Source organism: Cibotium barometz, chromosome 30, assembly GCF_041138505.1.
Source record: "Cibotium barometz isolate CiBa-2024 chromosome 30, ASM4113850v1, whole genome shotgun sequence".
NCBI lineage: Eukaryota > Viridiplantae > Streptophyta > Polypodiopsida > Cyatheales > Cibotiaceae > Cibotium > Cibotium barometz.
In genome coordinates, this window is record NC_141075.1 from 8,759,143 (window position 1) to 8,781,717 (window position 22,575).

Here is a 22,575-nt window from a genome sequence, read left to right on the forward strand (position 1 = left end):
ATCTCAGCACTGGAGCAAGGAACAGTCCTCATCTTCAGCATTCAGCCCATTCCTCTCATCCCAAGAAGGATCTTCATCTAGGACAGCATCATAGATCTATTTAGATCTCATTGTAACCCATTCATTTAATATAGCCGCATTGCATTGCATTGACACTATTTGTCTATCTCTTAAGCATCATTAAGTGCTGTTTAGTTAGCCTAAGGTTGTGTTTACGACGGTCAATCTCTCTCACATGTCACATCCACACAGAGATGTGTGGATTTCTTATCTTTCTACTGCACAAAAAAAATCGGTGCAACAAATGGAGAGAATGAAGGCCTGATGAAACCAAACCTAAGCAACTGTGCAAGTTGCGTCTCCAACTCAGCTTCCAATGCCTTGGAAAGACGATATGGACACGAAGGTGTCCCAATCATAGTCCGGTGAGCCAATGTAGGAATCTCTGTGCAAATAGGACCAATGTTGCCACCAAGTCCCTGCATCACCTATGAGGTGTGGAGCCACCAGATGGACTTTATCTTGGGGGTCTGTAATCTTGCAGAGTGGAAAATGGGCAACAAACTGGTGGATGAACTGGGTCACAACCGAATGGTCGCACTTGCCGTCGTACTTGGTGAAGTTCGGTGAGGCACGGATGACAGTTGTCAAGGCTGTGGCTGGGGTTATGGAGGACTAAGAAGGGTGGAAAGAAGTTACCAGAGTCCGCAATGTCTATTGGAACTAGTCCGTCAAGTCTCCTTGAGCCTATCACTCGTGGTTCACCTTCACTTCAAGCTCTGCCCGTAGTCACTCCTCTTTGGCCTTGCATTTGGCTTTCTCTGCCAGCTGTTCGTCGTCCAGTCTTGTTTCTGTTAGCAGTCATCTCCTGTCTGTATATTTACACCAAGGCCTCTGTTGTGGGTGTGCCCGCCCAATTTAGGTGTTTTCTCATTTTTCCCCACTCTCCATATTTTTCCCCATTTTTTTCCCTATTTTTACCAAGTGTGGGAGTCTGTCTTGTGGCTGTTGTCTGATCCAGATGATGGCCGACTGCCCCTGCTGCTCCACAACTCTCCCTGTGTGCTAGCCGATTGTCAGTAGCTGGCCGACTGGAGTTGCAACCAGTCGGGTGACTTTATGACTGCTGTCGGCTATCTTTTGTGTAGGCCGACTAGTTGTAGGGGCCATATAAAATGGCCCCTATCCCCCACACACTTTGTATTCTGATCTCGGGATTTTCTCTATGTATATAGCAGAGTTACACGCCTCTCTCTCTCTCCCTCTCTATTGCTGTGTTTTTCTGCAGTGCACTTGCTCTCCTGTTTTCAGATCTTGTCTTCATCTCCGCTGCATATTCTGACATGGTATCAGAGCTCTAGGCTCTTGGAAGATCTTGGGAATTGTGTGAGCAAGAGGGGGGCTGTTTTGTTGCTGATTGGAGGACTGTTTTGGGCCGTACGGGAAGAGAAGAAGCAAGAGGAAGGCGGGCTGATTTGCTGGACAGCCACTTGCAGGTTTAGTTCTTCATTTTTCCCACCCACCCACCCTTTTTCAGTTACACCCCCGCAATGGCAGATTTACTTGAGATGGCAGAGAAGCACATGAAGATCCCAACACTCCCCACGTTCCCAGTGGACCGTCAGTTGGACGGGAACAACTACGGCATATGGAAGGTAATGATGGAATCTGTTTTGGAGTCTTACGACCTTGCTGATTTCATTGTTGTTGGGGTTCCACGGCCGGAGTTAGAGGAAGGGGAGTTACCCTCGATTCGGAAGGAATGTGAGACACAGGCACAGTTATGGGATCGTGTCAATGCCAGAGTCTGTTCTTTCATTTTCCTCAATTGCACACCACAGGTAATCAATCATATCAAGCATATGACGCTGGCCAGAGGTATATGGCAACATCTAGCTTCTCTCTATAACAGGGTATCGCCCATGAAGAGGATCTCCTTGGAAGTAGAAATGCGGGTGATGAATCCTGCAAAGTCGTCGACAATGCAAGAGCACATCAACAAGCTGCAGGCTCTTTAACAGGAAGTTCTCCAGGCTGGGAAAGAGATATCATCAGAGGATATGGCCATAACGTTGCTGTCACATTTGCTCTCTCAGTACTCAGCATTTTACTCTTCGTTGATTACCAGTGGGTGGCAGGCTCAGCACCATCACATGGGAGGAGCTTGTGCCCATGGTCTTGGACAAGGAGGAAAGATTCACGAACCCTCCACAGGGTGGAGGTTCGGAGGCCTTAACTGGCCAACGGTCGAAAGGTCGTAACAACAAGGGCAAAGGGAAGGCTTCACCTTCCGCGGAGAAGTCTTTTGACAAGACGTCCTACTCAGACCACGAGAAACTGAAGGCAAAGAGGACCTGTAATGATTGTGGGGAGAAAGGCCACTATTGGAGGTAGTGTCCCAAGCGGAGCACCGAGAAGGGTGCAGAATCCTCAGTAGCAACCGTGAAGACTCCAGCTTTTGTGCACCTGGAGGTGATGGACACTGATGTTTCATTTTCTTCGTGTAGGAAGGAGGTTAGAGGACTCTCCGCTACGGATACTCAGGAGTGGATTCTCGATAGTGGTGCTTCCAGGCACATGACTCCTTCCCGTTCGGCTTTATAGGATCTCTGCAAGTATTCTGGTCACATCCTTACTAGGGATACATCCACTATCCCAGTTCATAGTGAGGGCAGGTTGGAGATAGTTCCCGACGGCAGAGGGGGGAAGCATTCCTCCCAAGTGTTGTATGTTCCATCACTTGGTTTTCATCTATTGTCAGTGCATTAGGTTTGCAAGACTCGCAAACGGGTGGAGTTTGATGAGCATTTTGTTGCTCTCCGGGACAAGGCAACAGGCCAGGTAGTTTGGGAAGGCGAAGTGGAGAATGGAGTTTACAAACTTTTAGCACTCTCTCTCCCAGGTCCTCAGTTTTGTGATGAGTGGCAATCTGGTATTGGCCACTTAAGTGTGGATACGCTGCAAGTGCAGGCTTTCCCGAACCAAATGGTGGATGGCTTGCCAGTTGATGGCAGCAGTTGTGGTAGGAACTTTCCAGTATAGATGTTGGTAGTTCTTTTGTTTTTCACTCAGAGAAAACTTTACAGGTAAAGTTTCGTAGTTTTTGATGTCTCGTAGTTTTCGAGACAAAGAAACTCCTATAGATGAGGAAGTTCTTTCCACGGGGACCTATTGGAAGGCCAGGCAGGTGACAATTGATTACTTGCAGAAGGAGGTGGATGTTGCACATTCTCCAGGCTTTGTGGTTCCGGATTCAGAGGGGGTGGTTTACAGATTTTCGAAGGCCTTGAACGGTCTTCAACAAGTTTCCAAGACTTGGCATCCCACCGTAATAGTTGTTGATCCTTGTGAACAGTATGATGCCTCCTTGACTCAGAAGCAGAATGGTTCATTGATTTGGTTGATGCATACCAGATTGGACGGAAGCTTTCTGATGAGGCTGTTGAGCTCATGTTTGCAGAGGACTCTTTGGGAGGCAAGATTGCGTATCTTGTGGTTTTTGCAGCATGCGAAGGATCTTGGACTCTTTTACACAGGAGGGGGATTGATGGATGGAGTCAGACTTCAAGGTTGGAGTGACTCAGATTGGGGAGGAGATCCACATCAGGCTACAGTTTTCCCCTCGGCTCAGGAGCAGTTTTATGGAGCAGTAAGAGGCAACCATCTATTGCCTTGTCGTCAACAGAGGCAGAGTACCGAGCTGCTTGTGGTGCTGCTTACGAGGTGGTAGGTTGCAGAGGCTACTTGGCGGGATTGGGTTTCCACTGGTGGAACCCGAGGTCATCCAGAGGCATTTTGTTTGTGAAAAGATCGTTGTTGATGACATCTTGCTAGAGTTCTGTTTGACGGAGGACAGTGTGGTGGACCTCTTCACGAAGTCTCTACCTCAGGCTATGCTCCAACGGCACTCCAGCTCACATCCAGGAGCTAAGGGGGGGTGTTAGCAGTCATCTCCTGTCTCTATATTTACACCAGGGCCTCTTTTTTTTTGTTGTGCCCGCCCGATTTAGGTGTTTTCTCATTTTTCCCCACTCTCCATATTTTTCCCTATTTTTACCAGGTGTGGGAGTCTGTCCTGTGGCTGTTGGCTGATCCAAATGATGGCCAACTGCCCCTACTCCTCCACGACTTTCCCTGTGTGCTGACCGACTGTCAATGCAGGCCGACTGGTTGTAGGGGCCATATAAAATGGCCCCTAGCCCCCACACACTTTGTATTCTGATCTCAAGATTTTCTCTTGTGTATATAGAAAAGTTACACGCCTCTCTCTCCCCCTCTCTATTGCTGTGTTTTTGTGCAATACACTTGCTCTTGTGTTTTCAGATCTTGTCTTTATCTCCGCTGCATATTCTAATAGTTTCACAGTCTCGCTCTTCTTTTTCAATCATCCATTGACACCACTGCTCCATTGAGGAACTTTGTTCTTTAGGTGTCTCTTGCTGGGCCAAGATTGCATGTAATTCTACCAGTTTTTTTTCATTTGAACTCTTTCGAGTTGAATCTGGAGTTGCCTTATCTACTCCTTTAACTTCTGGTTGCCTTCGTCTTCTTTTTGCATAAGCATTTCTTCAAATGGTTCTTCTTCTTTAGTAATGTCTTCGAAGCTTGATGCCATGGTGGATGGGCAAGTGGTTTTTCACTTCACCATCCTCACGATGCTCTCACCCTAGGTTGCCAGGTTGAATCACGTCCCAAGCTCTAATACCAATGTAGCATATGCCAAGCTAGGACCATGTGAAACAACGAGGCCTTCTTTAAACCTAAGTTTAGTGAGTCTTTAGCACTCCTTTAAACAGCATACATGAATCTGAAAGATGTAGTCGAGACAACACCAGATGGGGTCCCAAATTACCCACTGAAGAAACCTTCCCTCCCTCCCCTCTGCAAGCACGAGTATTTCCTTTATTTCTTCTGGAGAACTAAACACAAGTTGAGCTGTGTCCACAAGACTGAGCGGACAAACAGACAAACTGATCACCAAATGCAAGGACAGAGTGACCAAACGTTGGGCAGAACTACGCACAAGCTGTAGGCGACTATGAAGCTATCTTCGAAGAGAATACACCGGCCCGAGACGGAGGGTTGGCGTGCTGAGAACTCTCGAAGAGACTGAGCTTTGTTCACATTGAAAGCACAAGAATGCTGAATATGGACTGAGGCTGGGGCGCCTTTTCATATGTCCATAGGGGTGCTGGTCGGCTGGCAGAAAGGCTGTTGGCCTGTTCATTGTTTGCCACCACTGGATTATTTGCATTTAATGTTGGCTGGGTCGTGGGCCTGTCTGGCTGCTGGACGACTGCATGTTTGGGCCTAGCCGACTGCATCAACCCTAGCCGACTGCATGTTTGGGCCTGGCTGTATCTGCCCAAGCCCTCACAAGGGCTGCCGACTGGTTCTACTAGATGGCTAAGGGTGTTTACACCCCTCACAAGCCTGTCCCTTCTTGGGATTGACCTTAGGGCTGGCCCCTGCTACATGAGTGCAACTACAATGCTTTTAATGACTTCTACTCATAAGGCTAACATCTACATGCACCTAAATGAGGACTACTTGCTGAATTCTCCAAAGTGGGTTAAGAGGACTAACTTGACAGACCTCTATGGCTAGGAGACTGACCTACGTAGCTTGTGCCTGACATGTCCCGGAATGGGGCTCGCAAAGGGGTCATGGCATACGACAAAATTTCCTAAAAAGGTACTACTATACATGTTTCTTGGACTGTTGATGAGCCAGTTTGTCACTGTGTACCACATTGCATGGGTGCACGAGACATCCTACCCCCGTCTCCCTCCGCCTCTTGCCCTCAGCCCCCCTTTTTTCCCCCTTTTTCTCAGCTGCCCGTCCACCTCTCCCTAGTTCTTTTTGCTTTTCCTCCTCCCAGCTCCCCAATTCCCCTTCTTGCCTCTCCTCTTCAGTGCTTCTCAAGGCAGCTTTTCAGTTCTCGGGCAACATTTTCTTCAGGCAAGTTTCAGCCTCTTCTGGTCTGCAACCCCCAGGAGAACTCCATGGCAGACGCTATGTCATCCCCGACCGAGGCCACCGTCCCTTGCCTATCCTTTTTAGAAGCGGACCTCCAGCTCCTCACTTCAACAATTGCATCTCTAGAGGCCTCCACTTCGGTATCCAAGATTGTTGGTAGCCATCCAGCGCGTGGACAACTCAGGGATCTTTTACATGCTAGCCTCCTTGGTGCGCCTGGAAACATTACTGATATTCATCCTTTGGGGCATGGCTACTACCACGTTGAGTCTGACTCGCCAACGGGCGTCGGATAGAGTCATGCAACTGAGCCCTATTGCACTGCGTACGGCCCAGGCCCTCTTTGTGAGGTGGCAACACGGCTTCGACCCAACATCCGACCCTCTAGCTGGCATGTCATGCTTTCTCGTGACAGTCTAATTCCCAAGCCTTAGGAAGGAATACCTTCATCTTCTCCTAGTGCTATCGGGAGAGTAATGGAATCCCCCTCCACCACCACTTCGGTTCTTGCTCGGGTGGCCATCGGGATTCCATCCCTTTGCATCTGCAAAGCCTCTCCGGAGACAGTGCCGCACACCATATCTCTTCCTTGCCTCCGAGGAGCCCCTGTTCTGCAGAGAGTATAGTACTCTAGCCTCCCAAGCGAATGCATCCTCCTAGAGCTTGTCCTCATCAACAATCCAGGAGCCAGACAACACTGCCAAGCAACTCCTTGCCTAACCATAATGGCCAAGCTCCTGTCAGTCCCCTCGAATCTCAGCTGAGGCCCAGACTATGTCAACCAAATGATAGAACCAAAAGAAATGATAGCGTCCCTCTTAATCCTACCAAAGAGGGGTGCAATCGCAGACCAAACCCTTTGTGCTTCCCTGCATTCCCATAAACGATGGTAAATTGACTTCGAAACTCCTGCACATCTAGGGCATGCTGGGCAAGCACCAGTAACAGACCTCCACTAATTGGTGGCCAAACCACCATGAAGAGACACCCAGATAAAGGAGGAAATATGTGGCTTCCTATAAGAATGCCACAACCTCCACCAAAATACCCTCTAAATGTCAATCGAAATGCCGTAAGATTCCCAATGGGGTGTAAGATTAGGGACACTCTGAATGTGTCCCAAGATAAGATGTCTGGCATTCCGCACCGTATAACTGACAACAGGCATGCTTTTCAAAGGGTTACAAGCATCCTTCCACTCCCACTCACCGGGGTCCCAATGCAAATGTCTGATAGGGCAGCCACCATACAACCAAAGGCTAACACTCTATGTGATCATCCCTGGGGGGGGGGGGGGTGTGTCAACAAAGACGTGCTTCCCTAACCTACCAACAACTCTGACTGGACGAATCTGGGGACCCTCAATAAGGTCCTGCACGTCACATCTCTCCAGCTGCCATCCATCCTGTACAAAAAAAAAGACCGGTACATCATCCTCCCTACTCAAGGGGAGACCCATAACCTGGAGATGAACACCTGTCCCATAAAAAACTCCAAACCAAGAATGATGACGGCCTTCCAAGAAAGATCCAGTAATCCAGTGGTTGGGAATGGCTGCATCAATCTGTGCAATCCTCCGGCTAGAGCCTCCCAAATGCTACGTGAAATCCAATCTCTGCACCTCAGTGAGGCTCTGAAGCCTCTTCCAAGCCAGCACTGTGGGGCATAGGGTCTCCCAGCCAGCCCAAAGAATATGCATAGCTGCCCCAAGAGGCCTACCATGCACATCTAAGATCAAATCATTCCACAAAATGGGCTGCCGGTTAGCTTCCTCCACTGAACGCGGGGGGATGTGTACCAAAAAACTCCTCAGGCAATCCCAAGCCCGTAGGAGGGACCTAACCAAGGGGGATGAAGGGGAGCGGTGAACTGCATCCGAAAAAATAAAGCGTGAGATGAGAGTCCAGTCACCTCCGCGAACAGGGACACACTTCGTGATCTGCTGCATGAGAAAGTCCTTCCACCGCTCAGTGGCCTGGAAGAAAGCCCCTAACAACAACCTTACGAAGCAAAGCCTTACATTGCACCTCAAGGTCAATGATATTCAATCCCCTTTCCTGCTTAGGCCTGATAATGGTTTCCCAAGCAACTCTGGCCCTGGTGTGTGCATTTCCATCAAGCCCTGACCAAAGAAAGTTCCGAATAAGGCGACGAAGCTAGCCAAGTTGAGCTTCCTCCTACTCCAATGATGAAGTTTGCTTTTAATGCTTAAGAGCACTGGAGCAAACTGTTGTGTAATGTTATCAAATATACTCCTTCCTTGGAGGAACCCATTCTGTGTATCATGGATAGTCCTTTAAAGAATCGGCTGCAACCTTATACTCAAGGCTTTAGCTAAGATTTTATATGCAGATCCAATGTCACGTGCATCCCGCACTTGGATGCCACATAGACATATCTGTATAGAAGGTGCAGGACCTGGGATGGTGAACTAGTCCCATAAGAGCCAAGTCCGAGAGACAAGTCAGCCAGGGATCCATCTCAGTCGTCCGAGGTCAGGTGTGCATTGTCCTGCACATGAGTCCAAGGTCAGGTGTGCACTGTCCTGCACATGAAACAGTGCCAGTCCGCGCTGTAAGTCTCCCTCTGGAATCATGTCAGTGATTCTATGTATCTGGTATGGTACCGGATGCCAGATCACTGAGTAGTTAGTTAGGGTTTGCTTTTAGAACAAGGGGCCAGCCCATAGGGCTATACCCCGGGTCTTTGTGTGGGCATGGGGATAGTGTGAAACCACCCCCATGAGGGCTAGGAAGGCCCTGGCTGAACCCACCAGCCATACAAGGGCTGTAGGACAGACCTAGGAGCAGGCTAAGGGAGGCATACAGGCTATACAACCTAGTTATGGCTGTAAGGGCAAGTTTGGGGCAGCCCATACAGGCTGCCCAGTCCCCAAACAGTCTAGAAACAATGCCCAGCCCCTCTTTGCACAGGCGCCTAATGCCCAGCCAGCCATGAGAGAGTGCGCAGCATTTGATAGGATTTTTCCCGCATTTAATGCTGAATTTACAGTCGTGGGACAGAATATTGCTGGCCACCTGGATTTACAGCTGGCCGACTGCCCTTTATGGAGTAGTATAAATAGGGAGCCCACAATCCCATTGTTTCATCTCATTTTTCACCAAGAGCCAAGGCAAACAAGGGCTAGACAAGCCAAGGAGTTGCTAAAGCAAAGGGATGAAGGACTGCAGGTCAAGGGCAAAGTTTTCTCAGCCAAGAAAGGTCAAGATTTCTGTATTTTCTTTTCAGATTTACATCATTCTAATAAAGCAAATACACCATCCGTGGTGGGGGCCCTACAGAGGGTTTTTGGGACCCAATACTGTGTCCTCTCCATCTCTCCCTCTCTCTCTCTCTATTTTCTGCACATCTTCATTCAGTTTTGTGCGTTAATTCCGTCGTGAAAAGGGTGCTGATTTCTGAGCATTGAAGTTACCGATCTTCTCCGAAGCTTCCGCATGTTACATCCAAGGAGGGTGATGGGCCTCCATTGCTTGATGTCAGTCTTGTCCCCACTCTTGGGGATAAGGTGAATCAGCCCCTCCGTGAGGTATGGCGGCATCATACCCGACAACCATATGTCCTGAAGGGCAACAGTGATAGCATCTCCAATATGATCCCAAAAAAGAAAAAAGAAGGCGGGAGAAAGACCATCATCCCCTGGGCATGAACCACTAGAAAGAGCATGCAGTGCGTGAAGGAATTCATCCTTCGAGAAAGGGGCATCCAAGGAAGAACACATAGCATCTGTAATGAGCCTGGGCATGCACTCCCAAACTTTCTGCCATGCCACATCTCTCTGAGGAGAGGGCACCTCTGCAGTCAACAAAGCGATAAAAATCTGAAGCAATACCCCTCACCTTATCAGGCTCAATCTGAACCTCACCTTGTGAATCCTGCAAGTATCTCACAGAATCCCTGCAATGGGAAGGCATGTGTGCTGAGAAAAACTCTTTGTTGCATCTGCCACCCATCTGAGTCCAAAAAGCCTCATTCGCATGAAACACGAACTCAGCCCTCCTGTCCATGGCCAACTGCAGCTCCGCTCTAACTGTGGTCAAGAGGTCTGTAATCCAAGACGCGTATGGATGCTTTTCATGTTCCCTCTGAAGAGCAGCAATCCTATGCCTAATAGCTCTCTCCTTGTCCAGAGCCTCCTTCTTCTTGGACAAGGCAGTGCTATGATAATGATGGCTGGTCCTCTCAAGAGCCAGCACAATATTATGACAAGGATCAGGACCGTCACAAGATCTCCATATCTCTCTGATCTCAAGGGAGATGTCAACATCTAGATAAAGAGAGTCAGGGATACGGACATGGGGAGAGACTGAGCGAGCCCCAAGCTCCGAGACACAAAACAACGGGGCAATGATCGGATTTGGTGGTGCCAGGCATAATAGCAATGGTGCCTCCTCTGTCCAAGAACCAATCATCCACATAAAACCTGTCCAGCCATGCAAAGATGCTCTCATCCCCGCTCCTGCGGTTATGCCAAGAGAAAGATAAGGAGTTTAGCCTTCTCTAGAAGTCATCCTCAGTCCAACAATCCCTACCAAAAAAAGAAAGCGTGAATCTCTCCCATGAGGTTCACTCCAAAGAGTGTAAACCCCCTTCGCGTCCACCCTTCTTGTCAAAAGGTTGCTCAACCATATTAAAATCTCCTCCCACTATCCAATAATCAACCTGGGGAATGACATTTGTAATGTTGTCCCAAAAGGCCAGCCTTTCACCTCACGTTAGGTGCATAGATATTCAAAATTCCCAATTTCTGACCCTCATGCATGATCAAGATCCACTGCGCTCTAGCAGGGATGATAACACCGTGCCCAATAACATGAGGCATAACAAATGCTGCCACTAAAATGCAAACACCCCCTCTAGTCCCAACTGCCGAGGACCAAAAGGTGTGGCCAAAAAGCATCTTACCAGTTTTGCCACACTGAGCTCTATCCAATTTGTGTTCTTGCAACAAAAGTACATCCATCGACCCTCCTGTAACAGCAAGGTGAAGATGATCCTTTAGAAGGCGGTTCCTATCACAGGTGGGAAGCCCTCCAAGGCCCTGAATATTCCATGAGACGATTCTCATGGAAGAGAACAAGGTTTGACCCCCGATCTAAGAAGACGATGGGCAGCCTGAGGACGCCTCTCATAATGCTGGAGGACGGGATAATCCACGGGGCAAAGTCCACTGACATGCCCTTGTCCGAGGCCCTGCACAGAACAAATCCTTGCTCTTGAGCATGCAACGTGCCATCTCCATAAGTGTACAATTACGTCTCTCTGTAACTCCATTGGCTCACGAGTTAGGGGGTAGTACACTAATGAGAAATACCATGTAACTGCATGTAAGCTGTGAACTCATTTGACAAATATTCCCCCCTCGATCTATACGCAATGTGACAAGCTTGTGTCCACAAGCATTTTCAGCCATGGGACGAAAGTCTCTGAAAGCTACAAAGGCACCTAACTTCGTTTTTAAACCATACACCCAACAAAACCGAGTGTAGTCATCAATGAATGTGATGAAGTACAAGTGTCCTCCAAAAGATGGAGCCCTCATGGGGCCACAAAGATCACTATGAATGAGCTGTAATGGATGGACGGCCCTCATAGCACCATCTTTAGGAAAGGAATTCGTGTGCATCTTTCCAAGGATGCATCCCTCACATACATGCTTGAGGGGAACCTGCATAGGAGGAAGCTCATGCACCATACCTTGCTTTTGCAAGCGTACAAGAGATGGGAAGTTCAAGTGACCAAACTGAGCATGCCATAACTCAGTGTCACTCAACACACGGGAGGTGGATGCAAGCATAGCATCATGAGAATAAGTACTCCTGTCATACATGTCAAGCTTATACAAGCCACTGCATCATGTCTCAGAAAGCATAAGAGAAGCTGAGTCTCTCCTGTCATACACTGAGCAACAATGACCAGAAAACTGAACCTTAAACCCAAATAATGCAAGGACTGAAACAGAAATGAGATTCTTCTTAATGCCTGGTACATATAAAGTGTTACAAAGAGTAAAACTATCCCCATTACATGCTGTTAGCTCCACATTGCCAATGCCTTTAATGGAGTAAGAGGCATCATTGGCACACATAACTATGCCACTTGGAAGTGAATCCTGCAAATTGGCAAATAGATCTCTGCAAGAAGTGATGTGCTTAGAAGCACCAGTGTCAAAGTACCAATCTCCAACTGAGATAGACATACAAGAAGCAGGCAAACTGCATGTAACCACTAATGCATATCCCTCATGAGCAAAGTTAGCCTCTTCTTTAGTGTGCAAAGTAGCAACCAAACCTTGCTGCTTCTTTTTCTTTTCACTCTCAATGCGCTTCCTACATTCCTCAATAAGATGGCTAGGTTTTCTGCAATAGTTGCAAATGCTGCAAGAACTATACAACATTGTATATGGACAACAAGCACAAAGGAGAAAAGAAGATCACTACTGAATAAATATCTCAGCATAGTACCCATTCTTTCATGGTATCAAAGCGGGAAACTTCTACAAGGACCTACGTTTCTTTTCCCATGTTGCTGTTGACTGTTTACAGCATATAGGAGCTGTTTACTCCTGTGTTTCTTCATCAGTAACCTGGGTTTTACAGTGGAGCTGCGGGACTGCCTCAAGTGCTGCAATTTCTTGCTACTGTAGGCTGCGTTTTCTGCATAGCTTCTGCGTTTTCTGCATTTTTATTGTTATTAGCTGAAACCCTCTTCATAGGTGCTGAGGATAGGAACTCTGAGATAGTCTGCTATTTTCAGATTCCCACCCTCCCTTCCCTTTCTTTCTTCTTTCTATTGCTGTGCACAGCTTGAGAGGAGATACTTTTTTTTTTCAGCAGACATGGCTTAAGGAGACCCCTTCTCTACAGCCATTCCTTCTCCTATTTCTTCTCCCGCTCCATCACAACCTGGATTCCCTGCTCCTACCGCTCCACATGTGGTTCCTATTCCCAATCTTTCCTCTCTGAGTTTCTCTCATCAAGATCGTGCTCCCACCCCTGCCCACATACCATCCTACAACCCTCCCCAAGTCAGTGACTCCATGAAGCGTCCAGCAACCAACTATCATACTTGGTCTTTCTACACTCAGTTGTTGCTCGAAGCATAGTTTTTCCATATGGCAACCATACGGCAAACGCATACAGATATGGAAGTATGGAAAAAGTACGGTTCACACCCCCAAGAAATTCCATACATTGGATACCATACGGCACCCTAAATTTAAGGAAAAACATGCTACATATTACACAAAAAACCAAAGAAACTTGAAACTGCAAAGATTTTGGGATTAGAAAAAACATAAATGATGTAGAGTCAAAATCCAAACTCCAGAGTCCGGACTTTATATTACTGTAACTTGTTTACATCATACATGTATGATCAATGATGTATCATGTTACATGTTACATAAGTAGGGACTAGGGAGTGTGGAGTGGGAAAATGCCAAAAACCTATCACATGTAGGTTGTGCCATGTGGACAAACATGAGAAGGTCCAAGCCTCAAGAAACTAAATAAAACATGAGTGGAAGCGAGCAAAAAGATGGATGATGGAGTGCTCACTGCATAGTGGGCGAGCCGCAAAACCTGTAGACTGACTCCTGAGCAGTGAGGAAAAACAAAACATAAGTAGAGAGTGGAAGAATACTAAGTAACCCTAAGGCTTAAGCCTCATCAAAGCTCCCCTCATCCTCAGCATGATCAATGGACTCCTCATCCTCATCTGCAAACTCCTCCTCCTCCTCCTCCTCCTCCTCCTCATCATCATCAAACTCATAAGCCTCGGTAGCAACTGAGCATGATGTCCTAACATGGCTAGAGGATGGCTGGCCATCTATAGAGGGTGGAGCAATTGAAAGAGGCTCCAAAGCCTCATCGTTCTTTGCAATAGCCTCTTGCAAATCTTGCAAGGCGATCAAGCGCTCCTCATCTTTTTCTTTGTTAAGCATATCCAATGTGATCTCCATTCTCTCATAGCCTCTTTCTTTGATCTTGGAGATGAGCCTCAAGTTTGTGTGTATGAAAACAAGCTTCTCCGTATGAGAAGGAAGAAGCCTATTTCTTCTCTTAGTATGAATGAGAGAAAATGTGCTCCAATTTCTTTCACATGGGGAGGCACATGTGCCTTGAGAAAGCACCCTAAGTGCAAGAGCTTGTAATTTGGGTGTACAAGCCCCAAATGTCTCCCACCATTTCACACCCTCTTGCAAGCTATCTCATCTTTTACAATGGGACGAGCAAATTATGCCGCTTTCTCGCTCATACTTGTCCAGCTCATCAATGAGATCTCCTTGCAAGGCCAAATTGGAAAAAAACCATGGAATTAACCATAGAAATGGGATTTTCACCACTCAAGATCACCATAGTCATCTTCTTGATCAAGAAAACGAGAAAATCAAGAAAATGCAAAAAATGATGACAAATGGTGGGAAATTTATAAATAAAACAATGGATCAAACAAGAGCTCTAATACCACTGGAAGATAGTAGTCCACTCAATACTTGGAGTAGACAACAAGAGTGTAGGTCACCATTCTAGCATCTCAAAAAGAAGAAGTTCACCATGAAAGCTTGAGCCATTGGCATCAAGGTAATTGTATTATGATCAAAGAGTCCAAAAGTTCCTCAATTAACTCTGAGCCATTGTCTTATATACTTTGGCCCATTTCACACTCACTTATTATGCCCATGCCCATAAGCCTAGGCCCCAAAGTCCCACATATGAATATGTCCATGAGCCCATCGCCTCCACCACATGTAGTCATGTACTTAAAACAATCTAAGAGGTCTGTTGAGCTAGTTGTTAGGAAAGACAAAGCTGATGCATCACATGAAGTAGAATAGTTAGTTGAGAAACCTAAGCTGAGATTTTGGCAAGCAACAGCATACACTGCACTAAGAGAGCCAGAAGAAACGAGAGTGCCGTCAGCACACTAACCCGATCCTCACACAACACCCTCAATGTCAGCAAGCGGAAATTACGAGATTAGAATCCTCCTCCTGTCCACAAGCCCTAGCACATTATTCTCACAACACATTACATATTAAGAGCCCTTGATGTAGTTAAACTTTTCTCAACCACAATCTCACTAATGGAAGGGCCAAGGCATCATAGAGTGCCCTCACTACTCTAGAGTATTTAAAAAAAGGTGAAAACGATGAGAATCATAGAAGTGAAGCTATGCAATCTAACAAGAAGCCAAAATAAATCATAGGGGCTGCATGGTAGACTTTGCAACCTGGAAGAGGAAGCTGAACAAAGGCCCATTGCTCGCCACGCAATGCATCTGGAAGTTCAAGTGGAAAGGATTGCTCTAGCTGCAAGGGAGGTGCAGCACCATCCTGGAAACCAGGATGTTGCCGGTAAACAGAAACATATCGTTGATCTAGCCACCGTATCAATGAAATACACTGCAGAAACCAAACTCGATTGATAAGATATCAGCTGGAATAAAACAAAGTAATGCTAACGGCATGATAATTTTCCAATGTGCTAGTGGCGTACCCTCCGACTGGGAACAGGCTGAATATCAAGTTCATTACAAACTTTCGAGATGACAGTCTGCATTTGAGACCTGCTCCCATTACATCATGCTATGAGTACGTGTGTTTATGTGTGGGCATGGGTGTGCAATGGTATAGATCCTTTTCTCATCATTATCTTTCACGAGAACTTTTCACAAATCTCAACAGGCATTAAGAAAAACAATGCAGTAATCTGCCCTCTTGGATTCTTACAGTGATCCACTAATGACTTCAAGTATTGAACAGTTACCTGAAAAAACGGATTTTTTGAGGTTTAGGAAGGCAGAGGGTACTCATTATGTAACTAATGGCATCCTTGAGAGTGATGCTGTTGATGGCATTGTTGGGGTAGAATCTAGCAAACTGCAACTTCCTTTTGCTGTCACAGACAACCAGCTCCCACACTCTCTTGCCGCGTGCATCCAGGATGGGACGCGAGAAGAAGTCGAGCTCCCATTCCCTGATGGAAAAAACGTCAGTGCCAGGGGCAAGAGAAAGCTCTTCATGAGGGTCAGATGACAAGGGCTGTGCTTTCGGTACTTTTCCTTCTTTTGAAGGGATTTGAAAAGGTTCCTCTAAGCTCTCCCTTAAAGGGCCCCCCACAGCATCCAGAGTGCAGGATGGCCAGCGAGTGGGTCTGCTGTTGCAAGATGCCAAGTGGACCCATCGTAACCATGATGATGTGCGTTGCTTCTTGAATGGCAGAGTTGTACAAGAACTGCAGGAAGGACTCAAAACTGCCCTTGCATTCATGAGGGTACACATGGCGCCCTGCTCTCCTCACAAAAACACCACATATGCTGTGTGGAAAACAGTGTTAAGAAGCAGAGCCTAGCAAGCAGGAGAAGACCCTAAGGGCAAACCAGCCCTCGCTTTCAAATGCAGGGGAGCAAGCTTCTGTGTCGTTTTATATTTTTAAGAAAACAACAGGAAAGCACCCTTCTCTCGCTTAATTCAAGGCTGCAATTTTATGTTTATGGCTGGTGACGACCAATGTTGTTCAGATTTTCATATTTGAAGTTTGTGGCGCTCCATGGCTATTTCCCATCTCGAATATTATCCGCCCCATATTTTATAAATGCCATGATTTCATTTTTCCGGGCACCAGGCACATTTTGTAGGTGTCACGTGTGGTTTGTGAAAAGGGCACGAGTGAAATTGGCCTCTAGAGAGAACTCTATCTTTGCTCATTTTGAGAGAGAGAGAGAGAGAGAGAGAGAGAGAGAGTTGTCTTCACCCAATAAATTATTCATAGAGGGAGGATTTGACATTACCAATAGAGGGTTTCTGGGTGTGCCTTTTCTGACCCCTAACCTTTGTTACAAGGTATGTGGCCTGAAAAGGGTATTCTATTACGGTTTTTAAACAATATTATAATCCCAAAGCACGGACCCAAAGGGAGTGTTCTATACCCGACCTAGGTAAAATGGACTCTATACCTGCATTAACTAAATTAGAGATGACTTTGACTATTTGTAATATGACTTTGACTATTTGTAATAAAGATAAAGTGGACCTTATGTTCAAATATGGACATGATCACTTATTGCAATGTAATTTGGACTCTAAGACGTAAGTGTTGTCATCCTTACATCTAAATGTCTAATTGATATCTTGTGCATTCACTACATGCACAGAGATTCTTGTATGCACGAAGCATTTTATTTGTTTCTTTATTATGTATTTATCAACTCTACGCCATGGCCAGCCAAGAAACTTTCCATTTTTTAAGCTCAAAAGTTATGCAATACCTATGCAGATTATGGTCAAAATTTATAAGGTGAATCCCCCTCTTGAGTTAGGAGAGAGTCAGATGAAATATTCACTTGTCCGTAACTTAATGGTTCCTAGCAATGAAGTTTTACAACAACATTTCTTCGTCTCTTCCCGCCTACAACTAGCACTTTTGTGAATAATAGAACCTGAAAGTAAGGTAAAGGCCAAAATGTGTGTGTGTGTGTGTGTTTGTGTGTGTGTGTGTGAGCCCAAACTCACACACGCACGTACATACATACATGCACTATTAAAGGGGAGGTCCCATCAAGCCAGTAAGTGCAATCATCCATAAACTCAAGGCCTCATCTAATCAACCCTCTCCACATCCCGTAGCACCAAAAGCCCAAAGGGACAAAAGCTTAACCAAGAGGAAAAGCTTTGTTAAAAATTGAGGAGGCACCACAGGCTAGCAACCAATACTTCCAATTTTCTTTGGTCTCTCATAAAGTCCCAAAAGAAACTAGATGAAGCAAGGTGGGTACTGAAGATCCAAAGGAAGGCAACTTATGTGCCTACCACAGCCAAAGCCTAAGAACAAAAAGCCGAAACAAGCATGGATTGATTCCAAAGGAGAGTAAATCCACCAAAAGTTGATGATGACAAGTTGGTGCGGATCCCAAAGCTGACAAGAAATCGAAAGTCATATAACAATCCAACCACACGGGGATGGGTGACCTTACTGACCGCACACAGATCACTAATAGCCCAAGGATACTACCAAGGAAGAAGCCAATTTGAGTGCCGACGAAGAGGCCATCCGTACAAAGATGCAACCCTTCTAGAACGAGAAAAGAAAGGTTAACAAAATCATCATCATTGTCAAAGACCTTGCATTGACATGTCACACCTGCTTAAAGATAAGGAAAAAGCTAAGATAGAGCACACATGAATAGTGGAAGAACAAGAACAACTTCAAAAGAAAATCCAAGAACTACCCTCTTCCATAGCTTTGCATGAAATCCTAGCATCGCTACCCGCTAAACCCTCTGATGAGCACCTAGCACAAGGAAGCCCGAGAACCATTCATTCTTAACCTGGGCAGAAGCCAAGCTTATGAAGATGATACATACACCCTTAACTCAGATAACATCGTTGCTTAGTAACAAGGGGAAATGTCATCAGGTAAGCATATAACTCGGATAACATCGCTGCTTAGTAACAAGGGGAATGCCATCAAGTAAGCATAAAACTAAGTCAATTCGTCGGAGTGAAAAATGCATCAATGTCATAAGAGTTCAAAAGTTAAGTCACCAACGACCAAAATGAGCCTAAGCCAAAAGAGTTAAGAGTCAAGTTGCAAAAGGTTAAAATGACCCCATGCGTATTTCCTTGAGGAATCACATCACTAGTACATCAGCACACAATTCATTTTTTCATAAGTCTAGTTGTTCATGCTGGAGACATAACCATAAGGGTTCAATTGAGTAACCTATGTGATGGGATGCCGTAGGCATAAGAATCACATCCAAATGAGTCAAGAGGAGCGATAAAGCTAAACCTAAAAAATACACAAAGGGACCAGACATGAACTTTGCTAGAAGCCTATGAGTGTACTTACACAGCATGTTTCATGCATTCAAATCATACGTAAGGGTGTCATAAAGGACATGTTCAAACTTCATCTAGGCACTAATGAACTCTTGGGACTCAGGGTCCCATGCACTTAGAAGGGACTTGGAAAACCCAAAAAAAAAACACAATATAAAAAAAAAAGCCCCAATTGTCAATTGAAAGGTCCAATCAACGAATTTGACACTCCGATAGACGATCAGTCAATCGTACTCTTAAATTTACGATTCTACACCTCCAATCGCCAAACACCAAAATGGGTTATAGGTCCTCTAATTATCAGCACGGTCTAATTGTCCGACACAAGACCAATCTGCCACTTCAATTGTGAAACCTTCAAATCGGCCGATCAATATCTCTAATTGCCTAAGTTTGATCAACCAATCCAACAGCGAGATCGCTAGTCAAGCCGAGCGATTTAATCACCTGACTGTGCCGCAGGGTCTAATCGGTCGATTGCTCCAATTGTCTGATTGCACGATCATTTATGCCAGATCATAGCTAAGTATAAATATCCAAGTCCTCTATTGGATAGGCTAGGTATTTTTCTATTTCGTATCTAAAATTCCAATGTACTGATTGAGGGTTATAAAATTCCTTGGAAGTAGAAGTTACTAAATAGGAAATATGGCCTCAGGATCCAGTCCACATCCCAAGGGAAAAAAAGAGGGCAAGGAACCCAATGTTGAAAAGGGGTATTTGTATTGGAACAACAAGGAAGTTGCTTGGTTGTTTAAATGTAGTAATTGCTTGTTGCTTGTTGCAAGTGGATCGAACAAAATTCCAATGTACTCATTGAGGGTTGCAAAATTCCTTAGAAGCAAAAGTTACTCAATAAGAAATATGGCCTCAGGAGTCAACCCACACCCCAAGTGGAACAATAAGGTCCAGGAACCCAATGCAGCACCTTATACCATTATGGACCTCAGTGAAACCAAAGAGAGCTTAAAAGTAGTGGGGGGTAGCATCCTTAGACCATACTCTACACAAGAGGAGGGGAGACTACACCCTTAATGATGTCAGCATCAATGATGGGTTACACAGATGTGATGGTGCACAAGGTAAGCTTGGGTTTGTTGGGAGAAAAAAAGAGCTCTCCTAAGCACAACTTAGATGGAAGCATTACATCATCATGTACAAGGCAAGATTGGTTTGCCAAAGGTTATGCTCAGACCTCCAACGACATTGATTATGAAGAGACATTTAGCCTTGTTACCAAGATGGTAACTGTGAGAGCTGTTATTATAGTGGCTACATCAAAAGGTTGGGTTTTGCATCAGATGGATGTAAAGAATGCGTCCTTGCATGGTGAGTTGCAAGACGAAGTATATTTGGAACAGCCACCTAGTTAAGAGGATTTGAGTCACCTACTACGTAAAGCCTTATATGGCTTGAAGCAGGCACTGCGAGAGCATGGCATGATAAGATTACACAGTATCTTATCAGCATTAGCTTTCATATGGCAGATGTTGATCATTTGCTCTATGTGCAAAAGAGTGATAAAAGCTGGCAGACAAGGCAAGCTTTAGACAACATAGAAATGCTACGTATCTTAGAATTCCCACCATGGAGCATGGACCTTTGACGGTGTTGTGAGGCCATTGCCACCTACAACTAGAAGACAGAGTGTGTTGCCACCATAAGCACTTTAGACAACATAGGAATGCTACGTATCTTAGAATTCCCACCATGGAGCATGGACCTTTGACGGTGTTGTGAGGCCATTGCCACCTACAACTAGAAGACAGAGTGTGTTGCCACCATAAGCACTTTTGAGAATGAAGCATAAAAACACCTCATCAAGATCACACAAGATCGGGTAGTCTACCACACCAACAGTGAATAACTGGGATAAGAAGATCAACACCTCAGCCGAGAAGAGTGAGTGCTTCAAGACCACTCAATAGAAGCCCTACTGGAGTGAGATAATCTTGCCACAACTGCTCTACTGGTGTAGATTATATTATGCATATCTATCATTTTACAAACTATACAAGACCACTCAAGCAAATGTAAGCATCTTGACAAGATTCAACAAGTCTTTAAAATGCCAAAAGCCCTAGTAGGCAAAGGAAAAATTTGCGGGGCTCATTCATTATGAGGTAGTGAGGATATGCAAATTATAGAAGAACCCCAAGAAGATATACCTTGGAATTGCACCTCTACTTACCGAAATTCTCTATCATGACATGCAAGCCACAAAGATGTTCCCCCCATTGAAAAGACTGATGGACTTGACTCCAAAGGAGGAAAAAAACCCAAGCAAACCCCCATAGAGCTAAGTAGAAGCCTAGCCACAAAAGATAGAACATGAAGGCCACAAGAACTAGAAAGACCAAAGAAAAGGAGGAGAAGGTTGTTTGTTACCATTAATGAGCAGGGCCAAATGTTAGAACAATCAAGCCCAAAGATAGACATTGACATAGGAGAGGCAAAGATAGATAAGAGGGGGGAGGACACCCAAAAAGAGGACATATTGTAGTGTATAAACAATATACACATATAAGAGGGTTGAGGACACCCAGAAAGAGGAAGTACCACAGCCCATAGACAATATAGACAGATAAGAGGGTTGAGGACACCCAGAAAGAGGAAGTACCATAGCCCATAGACAATATCCAAGAGGCCAAGGAGTAGAAGCAAGAAGACATCCAAAAGGGGATAGGGCTATGATCTCATCTCAATGGTCTGGCTAGCTTAAGAGGCTTTCGAAAGAGGCAAAGAAGGTCTTAATATAGGAGGAAGAGGAAGCCATAATAGCCCCCTCCTCCACTTGAAAGCCAAAAGTGGTAGAGGCATATGCAGAATCCATCATCTTGGAAATCATAAACAAGCAAGTGCCTATGTTAACAATAATTACATCACAATGTTGGGTGTTTCAAGGGTCAATCAATCTCACAATCCCACTGCAAGATCCCATGGACATCTATACTGTTGAGACCACCCAATCATAACTAACTACATAGCTTGGTTCTGTCTTTTTGAGGACAATGTGACCCTAAATAGCGGCAAAATTTACAGAATTATTCCTAGTGTTGTGTCTCATAATTTGCACTCAAATTTGCAAGTAGATGGAGAAGTAAAAAGAGCAAAATGCCTACTTCTTCGACATAGAGCATATTGTATACCTTGACCGTCTAGAGCTTGACGACGAGCATAATGATCATGACGAGTGCTGACAGAGATTGAAAATGGGCCACCAAAGAAGAATAAAGATTCAGAGAGGGGTGATAAGAAGAAGAGCCCACATCAACTAAGCAAAGATGAAGATGAAGATAACTATAAGAAAGATGAAGGCAACGCAAACCAAACAACAAGGATAACACCAAAGAAGCTGAGGGAAAGTCTATTTCTAGTCAACAAAGTAAATAAGAGGACAAGGCAAAGGGAAAGAGGAAGAAGGAGGTGACAACCTTCCAAAGATGCAAAGTAAAGAAGAGCACAAGGTAGATGACTCACACAAGGCAAACGGAAAGAGGAAGAAGGAGGTGACAACCTTCCAAAGATGCAAGAACATACATCCTACCAAACCCATAGGACAAGGGATCCAAACTAAAGATAGCCAAACCTAATGAAGACCCATGGGCGATGACACATTGGAACCTCTCTCCCGCTGAATGGGATCATAGTGATGATGATCAACCCTCGTAGGAGGATGTTTATGATCTCCCACCCGATCATGTCAATTTGCTAAGGCAAAACAACATCAC

The 22,575-nt window shown here is 45.4% G+C and overlaps 1 protein-coding gene across 2 annotated transcripts in view; it reads right to left on the bottom strand.

Moving 5' to 3' along the window:
* LOC147621120 (protein TAB2 homolog, chloroplastic-like) overlaps positions 1–16,869 on the bottom strand; it is a 187,238-nt gene extending 170,369 nt beyond the window's left edge. Inside the window, exons 1-3 of one of the 2 annotated variants that reach the window (XM_086823850.1) lie at positions 15,771–16,869; positions 15,501–15,570; positions 15,235–15,406 (exon numbers count right to left, since the gene is read on the bottom strand). In XM_086823850.1, coding sequence (XP_086679976.1) covers positions 15,235–15,406; positions 15,501–15,570; positions 15,771–16,285 — 757 coding nt within the window. In that variant the 5' untranslated portion in view covers positions 16,286–16,869. The remainder of the gene's footprint in view (positions 1–15,234; positions 15,407–15,500; positions 15,571–15,770) is intronic. The other variant, XM_086823849.1, reaches the window with a different exon arrangement.
* Positions 16,870–22,575: the final 5,706 nt, after the last annotated feature.